At 45.3% G+C, this 22,131-nt stretch overlaps 1 protein-coding gene across 4 annotated transcripts in view; it reads right to left on the bottom strand.

The window, feature by feature from the left end:
- The window catches only part of LOC139053363 (uncharacterized), a 200,738-nt gene extending 178,989 nt beyond the window's left edge, over positions 1–21,749 (bottom strand). For all 4 annotated transcript variants that reach the window (XM_070530374.1, XM_070530375.1, XM_070530376.1 and 1 more), the window contains exons 1-4: positions 21,526–21,749; positions 12,444–12,641; positions 7,353–7,550; positions 2,261–2,458 (exon numbers count right to left, since the gene is read on the bottom strand). In XM_070530374.1, the coding sequence (XP_070386475.1) occupies positions 2,261–2,458; positions 7,353–7,550; positions 12,444–12,641; positions 21,526–21,712 (781 nt within the window). In that variant the 5' untranslated portion in view covers positions 21,713–21,749. The remainder of the gene's footprint in view (positions 1–2,260; positions 2,459–7,352; positions 7,551–12,443; positions 12,642–21,525) is intronic.
- Between the last annotated feature and the right edge of the window lie 382 nt (positions 21,750–22,131).

Raw genomic sequence — 22,131 nt, 5'->3', positions numbered from 1 at the left:
CCTAATTTTCTACGTCCTCGATGGCGCTTCCCTCCCAATGGCAGCTATTATGTAATTCTAATGGTCCCTCGGTTATCGGACATACCAGTAACATCGCCTGCCCAGCTCCATTTTTTTTCTCCTAATATCGATTAGAATGTGGACCATCCCCATTTTCTCTCTCATCTACACTGCTGTCTGCCTGTCTCTTAATGTTACGTCAAACAATTTTCGTTTCACTGCTCATTATACGGTCGTAATATTGCTGTCGAGCTTACATTCAACACCGTTGCATTTAAGGAGCAATGAAAAGAAAAATGTTTGGTGTCACATTACGAGACAGAAAAATTTGTGCAGATCAGAGAGCAAGCAGGAATAGCTGATTTTACTATTTTTTTTAGGAGAAAAAGTGCAGCCTGGCACGCCATGTAATGCTTAGGCACGATAACCGACGGACCATTACAGTGACAAAATGAATTCCAGTGGAAAAGAAGCGGCGCCAGTGATGCATAAAGTTAGGTGTGGGTATGGAATTGCAAAACTTTCCGATGGAAGTTTTTCGCCATAGACGTTTTCAGCCGTATAATAACACCAGCACAATGCAACACTTGTGAAATCTTTTTCTACGACAGTCGCAAGCTCCCATTCAGAATGCGGTAATGACAGCTGTATTAAATCCAACCGTATTTATATTCCCTCTTACATTTTCTTTTCTTGATCTGAATCCCCTGTGAGCAATTACCATGTCTACTAAACACAATCCTTCTCTTCAGCATTTATCCTTCAAAAATTGTCTTACGCGTTCTTGGTTAAGGTCCTCAATAAAGAACGGGCCAATGTTATCTACAAGCCGAAGGTTGTTGAGGCATGCTCCGTTATTCCTCACACCTCCGACATTCCAGTCTAATAGGTTGAATACTTCATCCAAGTACTTAGTGATTAGAATATCAAACAGTGGGTTCTTATTTGACCACTTTCTTCATAGGCAGTTTCTTTTGCTTTTCTATTCAAGAAAGAAGGTTGCGGTGAAAGCACTGTATATATTTTCTGAGATATTCACGTCTGGTATTGTTACTTTTTGATTACGCAATATTTCTACAAATGCTGGTGCTTCAACTGAATCAGATGCCTTCTACAACCATATAGATAATCTGATTGTACACCGCACTTTTCTTAATTTCCTGATTGATAACTTGCACTTGATCCCAAGCCGAAAGCAAAAAAGGAGGGAAATATTTTCTAGCATATTTCCTCCATCTTTCATTAAACTGACAGTTATTTCATTTCCTCCTGCCGCTTTCCTTGCGGACATATCCTGCATTTCCCTTAAACTCCATCGCCAGGTATGGAAGTAGCCTCTCTATCCTGTTCATCACTCCTATCCACTAAGGTTTCAAGGCTGCTCGGGTTAAATTGAAGGCCAGTAACAATTATTTTGCAGCTTTTATAACAACACCGAAAATATAATTGGTATTACCAAGCTTGTCTTTCAAGTCATACATGTATCCTTCTCCCATAGTAAGTTTTATCTCACTGATTTTATGCCAGAACTTTTTTACTTCTTCCTCGATCTTTCCTATACAATAATTTCGAATATCGCTGACTCTTTTGCTTGCGAGTACTCACATTTGAGCGACTTGTATGTTATCTCGTGAGTTATACACTTTCAAGATTTGTCCTTTCTTTAATAGGTCCTTCGTTACTTTCAACAGGCTACCAACTATTTGCCTTGGTGCCTTAATCCCTCCCTTGCATTGCTCATTCGGAATTCTGAAAAGTAAGGGTTTGTCCCACTCCCTCGATGTTATCTTGACGTTTCTGCTCTAAAACTGCATCGTTGGGAGCTACAGCCTGATGTCGTCTAATGTTACACTTACTTCACCTATGTTTGACACATTGTTGAGTAAGTTTGCCCTTTTCTTCCAACTTGATAACCATCCTAGACCTCAATCGCCTATCGTTATGGCCCTGTACCTTAGCTGACGATTCTGCGTTCTGTAATAAGTTCCGAATTCCAGAGAATGTGAAATCTGTTTGACTCGTTATTTCTCCATTAGCGCTGTCGGAGATCGCGGAGCGAGGCTTTCCTCTTGCAGTGAACATAAAGATGTGCTGCACATGATAGAAGCAATTGTTTGCATCGGTGAAGGAGTAATATAATGTTTAAACATCCATGTAAAAAATTTTCTTTCTTAGGCCTTCCCTTGTCTAGGGCTCTCGTAAATGCACTCAATGCTAAAAGTAGCAGCTGCGCAGGATACTTTGCGCAAGAACAACTTACGAGTTGGAGTGGCAGATGTTGATGGCGTGGGGCTGCTGGCAATGGCTGTGCTTGTGATTCCAATAATTGTCGATGGCGTGCTCATTGGTGGTGGTGCCGTGGGGACTGGTGCCGCTGGTATCGCAACTGAAATCGGAGGCTCAAAGGTGCTCAGGATAGGCGTTGCTTTACCTCCAGAAGGTGTCATCGGAGAAGTTTCTGTGGAAGCAGAAATTTTTTAGTCATTCGATGTGAGCATGGGGATTATTATATTAGCTTTTGCATGTGAAAGACTGCAAGGATCAAAATGCGCAATGTGGTTTTTTTAGCCTCACCCAAGAAAATTTGCCGTTTTATCTAAGGCCTGCTAGTGAGTAAATATTGCTGAAACGAACTCAAAAACTTTAGGAAACTGAATAACAAAAGAAAGCTTGATTTTCAATCAAGAACGCGCACCTGCATAGGAAGTGCACAATATCAAGTGAAAAAATTCATCATCGTGTGCGGATACTTCAAGTACACCACGCAGCTTGTATGCGATAAAATAAAAACATGACGCAGTGTACATTGTCGGCACACGTAATATGGCAAATATGGCAATATGGCAAGTCACTAACCATCATGCTCTCTGTTGGCTCTCATCGCTAAAAGATCCTACAGGCCGGCATGGCCGATGGGCTTTGAGGCTACAAGAATTTTCATATTCCGTGATCTACTAGTCTGGCCGCCTGCACCAAGACGCTGACAGCTTGTCGCATTACCCTGTTCATGACCCCGACTTCTCAAATATTACCGGTGCTGCGTGCGTATTCTCTGTATCGCAGCTGCTTCATTTCCCCGACGAGCAACGTCGTGACGCCCACGTCAGAGCACTCACTCATCGACCGTTTTGAACACTCTCCAGCCGATGCCACTCTACGCCTCTTCGTCCTCCGCGACGGTACTCTGTACCGTCCTAACCTTCATCCGGATGGCTCTGAGTTCCTACTTTTCATACCTAAACACCCCCGCTCAACCGTACTAGAAGTGCTTCACGACGCCCCAACGGCAGCACCCCGCGGTGCAGCTTGAACCTATGACCCTGTACGTCACTGTTTCTTCTGGACGGGCCTTGCCCGTTCCGTACGACGTTACGTCGCCGCTTGTGAACTTTGCCAACGACGCAAGAAGCCTTCGCATCTCCCCGCTGGTTACCTGCAGCCGCCCGACATCCCTGCCCAGCCCTTCCGGCGTATCGGCTTAGACCTTCTCGACGAATTTCCGGAATCTACGTCAGGAAACAAGTGGGTTCCAGTCGCGGCGGACTACGCGACCCACTACGCCGTAACCCGCGCTATTCCGACCAGTTGCGCAACTGTTGTTACAGACTTCCTCCTGCATGATATCATTTTGATTCATGGTGCTCCGCGTCAATTGCTAACAGACCGTGACTGTACGTTCGTTCTTAGCCAAAGTAATTGACGGCATCATGCGTGCCTGCTCAAAAAAGAATAAATTTATAACCTCCTACAACCCTAAAGCGAATGGCCTCACTGAGCGTTTGAACCAAACCCTTACTGACATGCTATCCAAACACGTTTCAGACGAATGCCACGACTGGGACCAGGCTCTACCTTACATTATCTTGGCGTACAACTCTTCCCGTCTCGAAACTGCTGGCTTCTCACCTTTTTACCACTTGTATGGCCGTGAACCGACGCTACCACTGGACCCTGCTTCCGTCCACCACAGCTTCAACTAGCGCTTATGACCGTGACGTTATCGCCCATGCTGACCAATCTCGCCAACTTGCGCGCGCTCGTCTATAATTCTCTCAAGGCAAACAAAAGCTATGCTACGACCACCTTCACCACGATGTCCACTTTGTGCCCGGTATCCTCGTCTTGCTTTGGTCACCATCGCGTAAAGTTGGCCTGTGTGAAAAATTGCTTTCCTGCTACACAGGCCCATATCGCGTGCTCCGCCACGTGACCGATGTCACCTGGGAAATTGTTCTAGCCACGCCCACTACGTCCTGCGCTGTGACAACCAATGTCATTGTCCAGGTCGCCTCACTCAAATCGTACAACTCTCCTTGCGCCTTGGTTATTAAACAGCACCGTGATGGTGCTTTTGCGGCAGGGGTGTAGTATTACGATATCATCGAGCGAAGCTCAAGGACGAGCCGCGGTGAGATTGACGACGAAGTGGGTCTCTGCCCTTAGCGCGAGCGAGTGTCGGCCTGACGGTCTGGCTTCAGTGTAAATAGCCCTGTATATGGCCTCTTTCATCTGTGTCTTCCCACACGTAACAATATTTTCGAGGACACCCGGCCCAATACACACCTGTATGCTACTCGAAGACATCAAACCTACCGAATGGTTCCCGTTCGCGATAAGTAAACCAGAGAGGGGAACAAAGGGCCCAGATTTTTGTTAGCTAGAACCATCTGAAGTAACCAGTAGAAAAAGCTATGGGAAGTATGGGGTAACTTATTAGTTCATTTTAATGGAAATATAGAAATGGTCATGGCAAACAAATGTACACGTCCTCTAAAACACAACTTGTCGCTGGTGGGATCCAAAACTACACACTCTGCAGTACGTAGGGGAGGAACGCCATGTAGTTATCGCATTACAGTGCCCTGACATAAGTAGAGTCACATTGTTATGAGCTGCAAATTGTGCAGTCTTACGAGAAATGTACCGTTAATGCAGCACCAACCAGCTCAACGCCCAGCCCTGAAGGAGCAAGGTATGCGTGATAAGGAGGGGGCGAGTTGTCCAGCTTTTGTGTCTTTGTGTACAAGACCCCTGTGTTGTACGCTAGCTGATATCAACTTACCCCCGTAAATTTTACAATTTCATCACTTCACCTAATTTTCTACGTCCTCGATGGTGCTTCCCTCCCCATGGCAGCTATTATGTAGTTCTAATGGTCCCTCGGTTATCGGACCTACCAGTAACATCACCTGCCCAACTCCATTTTTTTTCTCCTACTATCGATTAGAATGTGGACCATCCCCATTTTCTCTCTTATCTACACTGCTGTCTGCCTGTCTCTTAATGTTACGTCAAAAAATTTTCGTTTCATTGCTCATTATACGGTCGTAATATTGCTGTCGAGCTTATATTCAACACCCTTGCATTTAAGGAGCAATGAAAAGAAAAATGTTAGGTGTCACATTACGAGACAGAAAAATTTGTGCAGATCAGAGAGCAAGCAGGAATAGCTGATTTTACTATTTCCTTTAGGAGAAAAAGTGCAGCCTGGCACACCATGTAATGCTTAGGCACGATAACCGACGGACCATTACAGTGACAAAATGGATTCCAGTGGAAAGGAAGCAGCGCCAGTGATGCATAAAGTTAGGTGCGGGTATGGAATTGCAAAACTTTCCGATGGAAGTTTTTCGCCATAGACGTTTTCAACAGTATAATAACACCAGCACAATGCAACACATGTGAACTCTTCTTCTACGACAGTCGCAAGCTCCCATTCAGAATGCGGTAATGACAGCTGTATTAAATCCAACCGTATTTATGTTATCTCTTAAATTTTGTTTTCTTGATCTGAATCCCCTGTGACCAATTACCATGTCTACTAAACACAATCCTTCTCTTCTACATTTATCCTTCAAAAATTATCTTACGCGTTCTTGGTTAAGGTCCTCAATAAAGAACGGGCCAATGTTATCTACAAACCGAAGGTTGTTGAGGAGTTCTCCATTATTCTTCACACCTCCGACATTCCAGTCTAATAGGTTGAATACTTCATCCAAGTACTTAGTGATTAGAATTTCAAACAGTGGGTTCTTATTTGACCACTTTCTTCATAGGCAGTTTCTTTTGCTTTTCTATTCAAGAAAGAAGGTTACGGTGAAAGCACTGTATATATTTTCTGAGATATTCACGTCTGGTATTGTTACTTTTTGATTACGCAATATTTCTACAAATGCTGGTGCTTCAACTGAATCAGATGCCTTCTACAACCATATAGATAATCTGATTGTACACCGCACTTTTCTTAATTTCCTGATTGATAACTTGCACTTGATCCCAAGCCGAAAGCAAAAAAGGAGGGAAATATTTTCTAGCATATTTCCTCCATCTTTCATTAAACTGACAGTTATTTCATTTCCTCCTGCCGCTTTCCTTGCGGACATATCCTGCATTTCCCTTAAACTTCATCGCCAGGTATGGAAGTAGCCTCTCTATCCTGTTCATCACTCCTATCCACTAAGGTTTCAAGGCTGCTCGGGTTAAATTGAAGGCCAGTAACAATTATTTTGCAGCTTTTATAACAACACCGAAAATATAATTGGTATTACCAAGCTTGTCTTTCAAGTCATACATGTATCCTTCTCCCATAGTAAGTTTTATCTCACTGATTTTATGCTAGAACTTTTTTACTTCTTCCTCGATCTTTCCTATACAATAATTTCGAATATCGCTGACTCTTTTGCTTGCGAGTACTCACATTTGAGCGACTTGTATGTTATCTCGTGAGTTATACACTTTCAAGATTTGTCCTTTCTTTAATAGGTCCTTCGTTACTTTCAACAGGCTACCAACTATTTGCCTTGGTGCCTTAATCCCTCCCTTGCATTCCTCATTCGGAATTCTGAAAAGTAAGGGTTTGTCCCACTCCCTCGATGTTATCTTGACGTTTCTGCTCTAAAACTGCATCGTTGGGAGCTACAGCCTGACGTCGTCTAATGTTACCCTTACTTCACCTATGTTTGACACATTGTTGAGTAAGTTTGCCCTTTTCTTCCAACTTGATAACCATCCTAGACCTCACTCGCCTATCGTTATGGCCCTGTACCTTAACTGACGATTCTGCGTTCTGTAATAAGTTCCGAATCCCAGAGAATGTGAAATCTGTTTGACTCGTTATTTCTCCATTAGCGCTGTCGGAGATCGCGGAGCGAGGCTTTCCTCTTGCAGTGAACATAAAGATGTGCTGCACATGATAGAAGCAATTGTATGCATCGGTGAAGGAGTAATATAATGTTTAAGCATCCATGTAAAAAATTTTCTTTCTTAGGCCTTCCCTTGTCTAGGGCTCTCGTAAATGCACTCAATGCTAAAAGTAGCAGCTGCGCAGGATACTTTGCGCAAGAACAACTTACGAGTTGGAGTGGCAGATGTTGATGGCGTGGGGCTGCTGGCAATGGCTGTGCTTGTGATTCCAATAATTGTCGATGGCGTGCTCATTGGTGGTGGTGCCGTGGGGACTGGTGCCGCTGGTATCGCAACTGAAATCGGAGGCTCAAAGGTGCTCAGGATAGGCGTTGCTTTACCTCCAGAAGGTGTCATCGGAGAAGTTTCTGTGGAAGCAGAAATATTTAGTCATTCGATGTGAGCATGGGGATTATTATATTAGCTTTTGCATGTGAAAGACTGCAAGGATCAAAATGCGCAATATGGTTTTTTTAGCCTCACCCAAGAAAATTTGCCGTTTTATCTAAGGCCTGCTAGTGAGTAAATATTGCTGAAACGAACTCAAAAACTTTAGGAAACTGAATAACAAAAGAAAGCTTGATTTTCAATCAAGAACGCGCACCTGCATAGGAAGTGCACAATATCAAGTGAAAAAATTCATCATCGTGTGCGGATACTTCAAGTACACCACGCAGCTTGTATGCGATAAAATAAAAACATGACGCAGTGTACATTGTCGGCACACGTAATATGGCAAATATGGCAATATGGCAAGTCACTAACCATCATGCTCTCTGTTGGCTCTCATCGCTAAAAGATCCTACAGGCCGGCATGGCCGATGGGCTTTGAGGCTACAAGAATTTTCATATTCCGTGATCTACTAGTCTGGCCGCTTGCACCAAGACGCTGACAGCTTGTCGCATTACCCTGTTCATGACCCCGACTTCTCAAATATTACCAGTGCTGCTTGCGTATTCTCTGTATCGCAGCTGCTTCATTTCCCCGACGAGCAACGTCGTGACGCCCACGTCAGAGCACTCACTCATCGACCGTTTTGAACACTCTCCAGCCGATGCCACTCTACGCCTCTTCGTCCTCCGCGACGGTACTCTGTACCGTCCTAACCTTCATCCGGATGGCTCTGAGTTCCTACTTGTCATACCTAGACACCCCCGCTCAACCGTACTAGAAGTGCTTCACGACGCCCCAACGGCAGCACCCCGCGGTGCAGCTTGAACCTATGACCCTGTACGTCACTGTTTCTTCTGGACGGGCCTTGCCCGTTCCGTACGACGTTACGTCGCCGCTTGTGAACTTTGCCAACGACGCAAGAAGCCTTCGCAGCTCCCCGCTGGTTACCTGCAGCCGCCCGACATCCCTGCCCAGCCCTTCCGGCGTATCGGCTTAGACCTTCTCGACGAATTTCCGGAATCTACGTCAGGAAACAAGTGGGTTCCAGTCGCGGCGGACTACGCGACCCACTACGCCGTAACCCGCGCTATTCCGACCAGTTGCGCAACTGTTGTTACGGACTTCCTCCTGCATGATATCATTTTGATTCATGGTGCTCCGCGTCAATTGCTAACAGACCGTGACTGTACGTTCGTTCTTAGCCAAAGTAATTGACGGCATCATGCGTGCCTGCTCAAAAAAGAATAAATTTATAACCTCCTACAACCCTAAAGCGAATGGCCTCACTGAGCGTTTGAACCAAACCCTTACTGACATGCTATCCAAACACGTTTCAGACGAATGCCACGACTGGGACCAGGCTCTACCTTACATTATCTTGGCGTACAACTCTTCCCGTCTCGAAACTGCTGGCTTCTCACCTTTTTACCACTTGTATGGCCGTGAACCGACGCTACCACTGGACCCTGCTTCCGTCCACCACAGCTTCAACTAGCGCTTATGACCGTGACGTTATCGCCCATGCTGACCAATCTCGCCAACTTGCGCGCGCTCGTCTATAATTCTCTCAAGGCAAACAAAAGCTATGCTACGACCCCCTTCACCACGATGTCCACTTTGTGCCCGGTATCCTCGTCTTGCTTTGGTCACCATCGCGTAAAGTTGGCCTGTGTGAAAAATTGCTTTCCTGCTACACAGGCCCATATCGCGTGCTCCGCCACGTGACCGATGTCACCTGGGAAATTGTTCTAGCCACGCCCACTACGTCCTGCGCTGTGACAACCAATGTCATTGTCCAGGTCGCCTCACTCAAATCGTACAACTCTCCTTGCGCCTTGGTTATTAAACAGCACCGTGATGGTGCTTTTGCGGCAGGGGTGTAGTATTACGATATCATCGAGCGAAGCTCAAGGACGAGCCGCGGTGAGATTGACGACGAAGTGGGTCTCTGCCCTTAGCGCGAGCGAGTGTCGGCCTGACGGTCTGGCTTCAGTGTAAATAGCCCTGTATATGGCCTCTTTCATCTGTGTCTTCCCACACGTAACAATATTTTCGAGGACACCCGGCCCAATACACACCTGTATGCTACTCGAAGACATCAAACCTACCGAATGGTTCCCGTTCGCGATAAGTAAACCAGAGAGGGGAACAAAGGGCCCAGATTTTTGTTAGCTAGAACCATCTGAAGTAACCAGTAGAAAAAGCTATGGGAAGTATGGGGTAACTTATTAGTTCATTTTAATGGAAATATAGAAATGGTCATGGCAAACAAATGTACACGTCCTCTAAAACATAACTTGTAGCTGGTGGGATCCAAAACTACACACTCTGCAGTACGTAGGGGAGGAACGCCATGTAGTTATCGCATTACAGTGCCCTGACATAAGTAGAGTCACATTGTTATGAGCTGCAAATTGTGCAGTCTTACGAGAAATGTACCGTTAATGCAGCACCAACCAGCTCAACGCCCAGCCCTGAAGGAGCAAGGTGTGCGTGATAAGGAGGGGGCGAGTTGTCCAGCTTTTGTGTCTTTGTGTACAAGACCCCTGTGTTGTACGCTAGCTGATATCAACTTACCCCTGTAAATTTTACAATTTCATCACTTCACCTAATTTTCTACGTCCTCGATGGTGCTTCCCTCCCCATGGCAGCTATTATGTAGTTCTAATGGTCCCTCGGTTATCGGACCTACCAGTAACATCACCTGCCCAACTCCATTTTTTTTCTCCTACTATCGATTAGAATGTGGACCATCCCCATTTTCTCTCTTATCTACACTGCTGTCTGCCTGTCTCTTAATGTTACGTCAAAAAATTTTCGTTTCATTGCTCATTATACGGTCGTAATATTGCTGTCGAGCTTATATTCAACACCCTTGCATTTAAGGAGCAATGAAAAGAAAAATGTTAGGTGTCACATTACGAGACAGAAAAATTTGTGCAGATCAGAGAGCAAGCAGGAATAGCTGATTTTACTATTTCCTTTAGGAGAAAAAGTGCAGCCTGGCACACCATGTAATGCTTAGGCACGATAACCGACGGACCATTACAGTGACAAAATGGATTCCAGTGGAAAGGAAGCAGCGCCAGTGATGCATAAAGTTAGGTGCGGGTATGGAATTGCAAAACTTTCCGATGGAAGTTTTTCGCCATAGACGTTTTCAACAGTATAATAACACCAGCACAATGCAACACATGTGAACTCTTCTTCTACGACAGTCGCAAGCTCCCATTCAGAATGCGGTAATGACAGCTGTATTAAATCCAACCGTATTTATGTTATCTCTTAAATTTTGTTTTCTTGATCTGAATCCCCTGTGACAAATTACCATGTCTACTAAACACAATCCTTCTCTTCTACATTTATCCTTCAAAAATTATCTTACGCGTTCTTGGTTAAGGTCCTCAATAAAGAACGGGCCAATGTTATCTACAAACCGAAGGTTGTTGAGGCGTTCTCCATTATTCTTCACACCTCCGACATTCCAGTCTAATAGGTTGGATACTTCATCCAAGTACATAGTGATTAGAATTTCAAACAGTGGGGTCTTATTTGACCACTTTCTTCATAGGCAGTTTCTTTTCCTTTTCTATTCGAGAAAGAAAGTTGCGGTGGAAGCACTGTATATATTTTCTGAGATATTCACGTCTGGTGTTGTTACTCCTTGATTACGCAATATTTCTATAAATGCTGGTGCTTCAACTGAATCAGATGCCTTCTACAACCATATAGATAGTCTGATTGTACACCGCAGATTTCTTAATTTCCTGATTGATAACTTGCACTTGATCCCAAGCCGAAAGCAAAAAAGGAGGGAAATATTTTCTAGCATATTTCCTCCATCTTTCATTTAACTGACAGTTATTTCATTTCCTCCTGCCGCTTTCCTTGGGGACATATCCTACATTTCCCTTAAACTTCATCGCCAGTTATGGAAGTAGCCTCTCTATCCTGCTCATCACTACTTTCCACTAAGGTTTCGAGACTGCTCGGGTTAAATTAGAGGCCAGTAACAATAATTTTGCAGCTTTTATAACAACACCGAAAATATAATTGGTATTACCAAGCTTGTCTTTCAAGTCATACATGTATCCTTCTCCCATAGTAAGTTTTATCTCACTGATTTTATGCTAGAACTTTTTTACTTCTTCCTCGATCTTTCCTACACAATAATTTCGAATATCGCTGACTCTTTTGCTTGTGAGTACTCATATTTGAGCGACTTGAATGTTATCTCGTCAGTTATACACTTTCAAGATTTGTCCTTTCTTTAATAGGTCCTTCGTTACTTGCAACAGGCTACCAACTATTTGCCTTGGTGCCTTAATCCCTCCCTTGCATTGCTCATTTGGAATTCTGAAAAGTAAGGGTTTGTCCCACTACCTCGATGTTATCTTGACGTTTCTGCTCTAAAACTGCATCGGTGGGAGCTACAGCCTGACGTCGTCTAATGTTACCCTTACTTCACCTATGTTTGACACGTTGTTGAGTAAGTTTGCCCTTTTCTTCCAACTTGATAACCATCCTAGACCTCACTCGCCTATCGTTATGGCCCTGTACCTTAACTGATCATTCTGCGTTCTGTAATAAGTTCCGAATTCCAGAGAATGTGAACTCTGTTTGACTCGTTCTTTCTCCATTAGCGCTGTCGGAGATCGCGGAGCGAGGCTTTCCTCTTGCAGTGAACATAAAGATGTGCCGCACATGATAGAAGCAATTATATGCATCGGTGAAGGAGTAATATAATGTTTAGGCATCTGAGTAAAACATTTTCTTTCTTTGGCCTTCCCTTGTCTAGGGCTCTCGTAAATGCACTCAATGCTAAAAGTAGCAGCTGCGCAGGATACTTTGCGCAAGAACAACTTACGTGTTGGAGTGGCAGATGTTGATGGCGTGGGGGTGCTGGCAATGGCTGTGCTGGTGATTCCAATCATTGTCGATGGCGTGCTCATTGGTGGTGGTGGCGTGGGGACTGGTGCCGCTGGTATCGCAACTGAAATCGGAGGCTCAAAGGTGCTCAGGGTAGGCGTTGCTTTACTTCCAGAAGGTGTCATCGGAGAAGTTTCTGTGGAAGCAGAAATTTTTTAGTCATTCGATGTCAGCATAGGGATTATTCTATTAGCTTTTGCATGTGAAAGACTGCAAGGATCAAAATGCGCAATATAGTTTTTTTAACCTCACCCAAGAAAATTCGCCGTTTTATCTAAGGCCTGCTAGTTAGTAAATATTGCTGAAACGAACTCAAAAACTTTAGGAAACTGAATAACAAAAGAAAGCTTGATTTTCAATCAAGAACGCGCACCTGCATAGGAAGTGCACAATACCAAGTGAAAAAATTCATCATCGTGTGTGGATAATTCAAGTACACCACGCAGCTTGTATGCGATAAAATGAAAACATTAAGCATTGTACATTGTCGGCACACGTAATATGGCAAATATGGCAATATGGCAAGTCACTAACCATCATGCTCTCTGCTGGCTCTCATCGCTAAAAGATCCTACAGGCCGGCTTGGCCGATGGGCTTTGAGGCTACAAGAATTTTCATATTCCGTGGTCTACTAGACTGGCCGCCTGTACCAAGACGCTGACAGCTTGTCGCGTTACCCTGTTCACGACCCCGACTTCTCAAATATTACCAGTGCTGCTGGCGTATTCTCCCTATCGCAGCTGCTTCATTTCCCCGACGAGCAACGTCGTGACGCCCACATCAGAGCACTCATCGACCATTTTGAACAATCTCCGGCCGATGGCACTCTACGCCTCTTCGTCTTCCGAGACGGTACTCTGTACCGTCGTAACCTTCATCCGGATGGCTCTGAGTTCCTACTTGTCATACCTAAACACCTCCGCTCAACCGTACTAGAAGTGCTTCACGACGCCCCAACGGCAGCACCCGTCGGTGTAGCTTGAACCTATGACCCTGTACGTCACCGTTTTTTCTGGCCGGGCCTTGCCCGTTCCGTACGACGTTACGTCGCCGCTTGTGAACTTTGCAAATGACGCAAGAAGCCTTCGCTGCTCCCCGCTGGTTACCTGCAGCCACCCGACATCCCTGCCCAGCCCTTCCGGCGTGTCGGCTTAGACCTTCTCGACCAATTTCCGGAATCTACGTCAGGAAACAAGTGGGTTGCAGTCGCGGCGGACTACGCGACCCACTACGCCGTAACCCGCGCTCTTCCGACCAGTTGCGCAACTGATGTTACGGACTTCCTCCTGCATGATATCATTTTGATTCATGGTGCTCCGCGTCAATTGCTAACAGACCGTGACTGTACGTTCGTTCTTAGCCAAAGTCATTGACGACATCATGCGTGCCTACTCAATAAAGCATAAATTTATCACCTCCTACAACCCTAAAACGAACGGTTTCACTGAGCGTTTGAACCAAACGCTTACTGACATGCTATCCAAACACGTTTCAGACGAACGCCACGACTGGGACCAGGCTCTACCTTACATTATCTTTGCGTACAACTCTTCCTGTCTCGAAACTGCTGGCTTCTCACCTTTTTACCGCTTGTATGGCCTTGAACCGAAGCTACCACTGGACGCTGCTTCCGTCCACCACAGCTTCAACAAGCGCTTATGCCCGTGACGTTATCGCCCATGCTGACCAAGCTCGCCAACTTGCGCGCGCTCGTCTATAATTCTCTCAAAGCAAACAAAAGCAACGCTACGACCCCATTCACCGCGATGTCCACTTTGTGCCTGGCATCCTCGTCTTGCTTTGGTCACCATCGCGTAAAGTTGGCCTGTGTGAAAAACTGCTTTCCTGCTACACAGGCCCATATCGCGTGCTCCGCAACGTGACCGATGTCACCTGTGAAATTGTTCTAGCCACGCCCACTACGTCCTCCGCTGTGACAACCAATGTCATTGTCCACGTCGCCTGACTCAAATCCTACAACTCTCCTTGCGCCTTGGTTATTAAACAGCTCCGTGATGGTGCTTTTGTGGCAGGGGTGTAGTATTACGATATCATCGAGCGAAGCTCAAGGGACGAGCCGCGGTGAGAACGATGACGAAGTGGGTCTCTGCCCTTAGCGCGAGCGAGTGTCGGCCTGACGGTCTGGCTTCAGTGTAAATAGCCTGTGTATGGCCTCTTTCATCTGTGTCTTCCCACACGTAGAGGGAGGGAGGGAAAACTTTTGAGTCTTTCGAGAGTTTCACGGTTATGAGGTCTCCGTCGTCTTCATCTTCTTGGCGCTGGCGACTGGAGACTTCTCTTCAGCAAGGGTGAGCCCCTATTCCAGGGCTCCACTGAGTCGCGCTGCATCGCTCGCGTGCTGCACTAGGGCCCTTTGGGCCGTGAGCTCGCTGCTGGTGAGCCGACTCTCCCATTGCTCCGCACTCGGGTGTTCGTGTTTGTGGAATGCTTTGTTGCGTTCGCACTCCCAGGTGATGTGGTCTAGTGTAGGTTTGGCACCGCACCAAGGGCAGGTGGCCCTGTATTGTGTCGGAAACATCTTATTGAGCACGTGTAAGTTGGGGAAGGAGTTTGTCTGTAGTCTGCGCCAGCTGGTCGCTTCCTCCTTTGAGAGGTCTTTGTGAGGTGGCGGATATCTAATTCTAGTTCCTCTATGTAAGTTCAGGGTCTCTGCGTATCCCCCCTCGCAAGCCTGTAGGTGGGTCTCCGGGGCATTCGACCACCCAGCTCGGAACGCTTCACCTCGAGCTAGGCTGTCTGCCCTTTCGTTCCCCACTATGCCTACGTGACCCGGGATCTAGATTAGTTTGTGTCGGGGCTTTTCCTTCTCGGTGGAGGTGGCTCCGCTGAGTATTCTGAGGGCAGTTTTGCTGATTCTGCCTCTCGTGTAATTTCTGCACACCTCTTTTGAGTCCGTGAGTATGTTGAGAGATCGGCCTGTTCTATAACCTTCCGCTGCCGCCAGCGCTACGGCAATCTCCTCGGCCTCCGCTGTGCCAGCGACCTTTGCTGTGGCATACGTGATCGGGTTTCCTTCCCTATTAACCACTACCGTCGCGGCTACGCGTTCTCTTCGGTGTGGATATACGGCGGCGTCCGTGTATACTGTATTGTCTAGCTGGGCTAGCGTTCTCTCAACATATTCGGCCCTAGCTTTTCGCCTGTTTTCGTGTAAGTTGGGATCCATATTTTTTGGCAGTGGTCCCACATTAATGGTTTTTCTGATGTGGTCCGGTACGTCCGCGGATCTGTCTGCCAGTCCACTCGTATCTCGACCCAACCTCCTCAGGAGCGCTCGTCCCGTAGGGTTGCCTCTGAGTCTCGCGGTTTGCGTACCCAGCAGAGCCTCGGCGAGCTCGCTGAAGGTGTTGCTGATGCCCAGCTGGAGCAACTTCTCGTTCGACGTGTTTCTCGATAGACACAGAGCCGTCTTGTACGCCTTCCTGAGGATGGTGTCTGCTTGCTCTCTTTCTGCCTTGGTCTTCACGTGGTACGGCAGGGAGTACGTGACTCGGCTGACAATTAGGCTGTTGACTAGCTTAACAATATTTTCGAGGACGCCCGGCCCAATACACACCTGTATGCTACTCGAAGACATCAAACCTACCGAATGGTTCCCGTTCGCGATAAGTAAACCAGAGAGGGGAACAAAGGGCCCAGATTTTTGTTAGCTAGAACCATCTGAAGTAACCAGTAGAAAAAGCAATGGGAAGTGTGGGGTAACTTATTATATAATTTAATGGAAATATAGAAATGGTCATGGCAAACAAATGTACACGTCCTCTAAGACATAACTTGTCTCTGGTGGGATCCAAAACTACAGACTCTGCAGTACGTAGGGGAGGAACGACGTGTAGTTATCGCAATACAGTGCCATAACATAAGTAGAGTCACATCGTTATGAGCTGCAAATTGTGCAGTCTTACAAGAAATGTGCCGTTAATGCAGCACCAACAAGCTCAACGCTCAGCCCTGAAGGAGCAAGGTAAGCGTGATCAGGTAGGGGCGAATGGTCCAGCTTTTGTGTCTTTGTGCACAAGACTCCTGTGTTTTACGCTAGCTGATATCAACTTACGCCTGTAAATTTTACAATTTCATGACTTCACCTAATTTTCTACGTCCTCGATGGCGCTTCCCTCCCCATGGCAGCTATTATGTAGTTCTAATGGTCCCTCGGTTATCGGACCTACCAGTAGCATCGCCTGCCCAGCTCCATTTTTTGTCTCCTAATATCGATTAGAATGTGGACCATCCCCATTTTCTCTCTTATCTACACTGCTGTCTGCCTGTCTCTTAATGTTACGTCAAACAATTTTCGTTTCATTGTTCATTATACGGCCGTAATATTGCTCTCGAGCTTATATTCAACACCCTTGCATCTAAGGAGCAATGAAAAGAAAAATGTTAGGTGTCACATTACGAGACAGAAAAATTTGTGCAGATCAGAGAGCAAGCAGGAATAGCTGATTTTACAATTTTCTTTAGGAGAAAAAGTGCAGCTTGGCACGCCATGTAATGCTTAGGCCCGATAACCGACGGACCATTGCAGTGACAAAATGGATTCCAGTGGAATGAAGCGGCGCCAGTGATGCATAAAGATAGGTGTGGGTATGGAATTGCAAAACTTTCCGATGGAAGTTTTTCGCCATAGACGTTTTCAGCCGTATAATAACACCAGCACAATGCAACACTTGTGAACTCTTTTTCTACGACAGCCGCAAGCTCCCATTCAGAATCCGGTAATGACAGCTGTATTAAATCCAACCGTATTTATATTCTCTCTTAAATTTTCTTTCCTTGATCTGAATCCCCTGTGAGTAGGGGTGTGCGAATATTCGAAATTTCGAATACAAATCGAATATTTTCCTTATTCGAAGCGTATTCGATTCGAGAAATGCATATTCGGAAATTCCCGAATATTCGAAGATGGCCCAATAACGGTAGAAACGGCGAATATTCTGACAGGCGGAATAATTGAACAAGTAACGAATTATATGCTTGCTCCGCGTTCTCCTCAGAACATGTTTATTCACTGAGAACTTCGCATGACCGGCTCATTATTTGTATGCTCTGATTCAGTCTATCTGCATGACACCCGTGAGACACGATCAGTTTCAGTTTATTTTTACCAACCTTTATTCTATGGCTCTTTCATAACCATATATGATGTCCTTTAAGGCTCTGTAACTATATGCGATGAAATGTGTACCCCCAAAGCGTTACCTGGACAATCTTTAGATGTTTGGAAATTAAAAAGAAATAAATATGTCCGAAGAGAACGTTGCATCACCATCGACGACTCCCGCCTTGTGTTCCAGCTTTTCTCATGTAATCGCGGCTCTCTGCTGCCGGCTGCGCTGCTTATCGAGACAAACGCAAAACACGCTAACTTCGCCATTGCGCTATTTTCAACTATCTCAGTGCTGATACAGCCCTCGATCAGGTGTGTTCTCTAAGAATGGCGTCAACTGCAGGTGAAGAGCCACCGAGCAAGCAAGAAAAGAAAGCCGGAAGAAGTCTCCTTTGGCGGCACTACACAAAGCTCTCGCCGTCGACAGCTCGGTGCAAGTCGTGCGAACATACTCTTGAAATACCAGCGGGAATGACCACTACTATTCAAATCAGATGAGGCAGCACCCTTTGGTGATGGAAGAGGACCAAAAAGAGGCCACTGCAAATCCTCCATTGAAGAATCAACCGACACTGGATGACATGCTTCAGCAGAGACAGCAGTCATTGTCTCAGAAGAAAGAAAACGCACTTCACCAGAATGTGGCAGCCATTCATTTCTTCACCATTTCTGCCACATCAATTCAAAGCACTGGTCGAAGCAGCTGTAGAGTCGTGCTACAGTAAGCCACCTCGAACAAAATTGTCGCGTGTGCTCGTCCCGCGCATGCACAACGACGCAACAGCAAAGGTAGGACACGAGCTGCTATAAGTACTTGAACATGGAACAAACACTCTCGCTATTAGGAGCGATATCTGGACGTCGCGTGCGAACGAGGGGTTTGTAAGCCTCACGTGTCATTTTCCTGCGGTGAAGTTCGACATGAAAAAGTTGACTTTGAACACGCGACACATGCCGGAGAGTCACACGGCTGTGAACATAGCTGCGTCATTGGAGCAGCTATGCACCGACTGGGAGATACCAATCGACTGCGTGAAGTACATCGTGAGGAACAGAGGCCGCAATATCCAAGCGGCCGCAATATCCGAGCGGCTGCCAGGAGACTGCCTTAGCTCCAGCGAGCCTGCTTTGCGCGCACTCTGCCCCTAGTGATCAGCAATGAAATGTCGTGTACTCCGACAATCAACACACTCTGCAAGAAGGCTAAAGCGATTGTAGGGAACTGCAAGCATAGCCCTAGTGCACACAAAAGACTGATCGATCTGCAGACGTAGCTGAACAAAGACGTTCTCTATGTTGTGTAGGATGTTGACACAAGATGGAACAGTCAGTACCTCATCCTCTCAGGGCTCCTTGAAATCTAAGAGTCTATCAGACTTGAACTCACCTTTTCGGACACGAGCTTAGATACCTTTAACTCTGCAAAGTGTAGAGATGCAGTGGAGTTTTTGGAGGCATCGAAGACCTTATATGACGCAACTATGATCTTAAGTGCTGGAAAGTACCCCTCATTGTACTGTCAAATTCCAATTATTTTTGGAATGCTGCATTGCCTCGAAGATTGCAAAGGAAACTCAGCGTTTGCTAACAATCTCGCAAATTCTGTCAAGACTCGTTTCGCTGAGTGAGAATTCGACGAAGTGGTCAACCTGTTTCTTGATCCAAGCTTTAAGTTCATCAGGCGTCTGGTTAGATTATCTGGCATTGCAACAAGGGAGCTCCGCGCAGCTCGCGTAGAATCCAGTGAGGAGACTGCCATGCCAGCGTCGTGTCCTGGTGTCCACTGTATAGAAAGCTTTTGACGGTCTTGTGATGAACAAGGAGAACGCACATTTGGTATCTGCCTCGCAGAGGGAAGTTACACACTATACGGAAAAGCATCTTCTCGAAAGGGGCAAGGATCCTTGTGAGTGGTAGCAGTCCATTGGCCGCTTCACGTACTCGCCCACAAGTACTTCGCCATCGCTGCCACCCAAGTTCCAAGTGAAAGTCTTTTCTACCGTTTCAATTGTTGTCACAGTGCATACAGCGCGTTTACTTTGTGAACATGTTGAGCAGTTAGTTTTCCTTCATGATAATCACTAAAAAGTGCATTACTTGACTGAGAGCATTACCTGTCATTACCTGTGCGCATTATCTGTAATGAGTGTCTTTTTAACCTGTAGCAGCATTGTAAAATGCAATATTTTTAACAAGCGCTATAAAGCTATTTGTACCACATTTTGCAAATTTTTAATAATACGTACGTACATATTCGATATTCGATTCGATATTTGAAGACAGTTTTTTGCCTTATTCGTATTCGATTCGTATTCGAAAATTTCAATATTCGCACACCCCTACCTGTGAGCAATTCCCATATCTACTAAACACAATCCTTCTCTTCAGCATTTATCCTTCAAAAATAGTCTTACGCGTTCTTGGCTAAGGTCCTCAATAAAGAACGGGCCAATGTTAACTACAAACCGAAGGTTGTTTAGGCATTCTCCGTTATTCCTCACACCTCCGACATTCCAGTCTAAATATACTTCATCCCAGTACTTAGTGATTAGATTTCAAACAGTTGGTTCTTATTTGACCACTTTCTTCATAGGCAGTTTCTTTTCCTTTTCTTTTCGAGAAAGAAGGTTGCGGTGAAAGCACTGTATATATTTTCTGAGATATTCACATCTGGTATTGTTACTCCTTGATTACGCAATATTTCTATAAATGCTGGTGCTTCAACTGAATCAGATGCCTTCTACAACCATATAGATAGTCTGGTTGTACACCGCAGATTTCTTAATTTCCTGATTGATAACTTGCACTTGATCCCAAGCCAAAAGCAAAAAAGGAGGGAAATATTTTCTAGCATATATCCTCCAACTTTCATTAAACTTACAGTTATTTCATTTCCTCCCGCCGCTTTCCTTGGGGACATTTCCTGCATTTCCCTTAAACTTCATCGCCAGTTATGGAAGTAGCCTCTCTATCCTCTTCATCACTACTTTCCACTAAGGTTTCAAGGCTGCTCGGGTTAAATTAGAGGCCAGTACCAATTATTTTGCAGCTTTTATAACAACACCGAAAATATAATTGGTATTACCAAGCTTGTCTTTCAAGTCATACATGTATCCTTCTCTCATAGTAAGTTTTATCTCACTGATTTTATGCTAGAACTTTTTTACTTCTTCCTCGATCTTTCCTACACAATAATTTCGAAAATCGCTGACTCTTTTGCTTGTGAGTACTCACATTTGAGTGACTTGTATGTTATCTCGTGAGTTATACAATTTCAAGATTTTTCCTTTCTTTAATAGGTCCTTCGTTACTTGCAACAGGCTACCAACTATTTGCCTTGGTGCCTTAATCCCTCCCTTGCATTGTTCATTCGGAATTCCGAAAAGTAAGGGTTTGTCCACTACCTCGATGTTATCTTGATGTTTCTGCTCTAAAACTGCATCGTTGGGAGCTACAGCCTGATGTCGTCTAATGTTACCCTTGCTTCACCTATGTTTGACACATTGTTGAATAACTTTGCCCTTTTCTTCCAACTTGATAACCATCCTAGACCTCACTCGCCTATCGTTATGGCCCTGTACCTTAACTGATGATTCTGCGTTCTGTAATAAGTTCCGAATTCCAGAGAATGTGAACTCTGTTTGACTCGTTCTTTCTCCATTAGCGCTGTCGGAGATCGCGGAGCGAGGCTTTCCTCTTGCAGTGAACATAAAGATGTGCCGCACATGATAGAAGCAATTATATGCATCGGTGAAGGAGTAATATAATGTTTAGGCATCTGAGTAAAACATTTTCTTTCTTTGGCCTTCCCTTGTCTAGGGCTCTCGTAAATGCACTCAATGCTAAAAGTAGCAGCTGCGCAGGATACTTTGCGCAAGAACAACTTACGTGTTGGAGTGGCAGATGTTGATGGCGTGGGGGTGCTGGCAATGGCTGTGCTGGTGATTCCAATCATTGTCGATGGCGTGCTCATTGGTGGTGGTGGCGTGGGGACTGGTGCCGCTGGTATCGCAACTGAAATCGGAGGCTCAAAGGTGCTCAGGGTAGGCGTTGCTTTACCTCCAGAAGGTGTCATCGGAGAAGTTTCTGTGGAAGCAGAAATTTTTTAGTCATTCGATGTCAGCATAGGGATTATTCTATTAGCTTTTGCATGTGAAAGACTGCAAGGATCAAAATGCGCAATATAGTTTTTTTAACCTCACCCAAGAAAATTCGCCGTTTTATCTAAGGCCTGCTAGTTAGTAAATATTGCTGAAACGAACTCAAAAACTTTAGGAAACTGAATAACAAAAGAAAGCTTGATTTTCAATCAAGAACGCGCACCTGCATAGGAAGTGCACAATACCAAGTGAAAAAATTCATCATCGTGTGTGGATAATTCAAGTACACCACGCAGCTTATATGCGATAAAATGAAAACATTAAGCATTGTACATTGTCGGCACACGTAATATGGCAAATATGGCAATATGGCAAGTCACTAACCATCATGCTC

Source organism: Dermacentor albipictus, unplaced genomic scaffold, assembly GCF_038994185.2.
Source record: "Dermacentor albipictus isolate Rhodes 1998 colony unplaced genomic scaffold, USDA_Dalb.pri_finalv2 scaffold_98, whole genome shotgun sequence".
NCBI lineage: Eukaryota > Metazoa > Arthropoda > Arachnida > Ixodida > Ixodidae > Dermacentor > Dermacentor albipictus.
The sequence above is the reverse complement of the archived record's forward strand: the minus strand, read 5'-3'. Positions and strand labels throughout refer to the sequence as shown.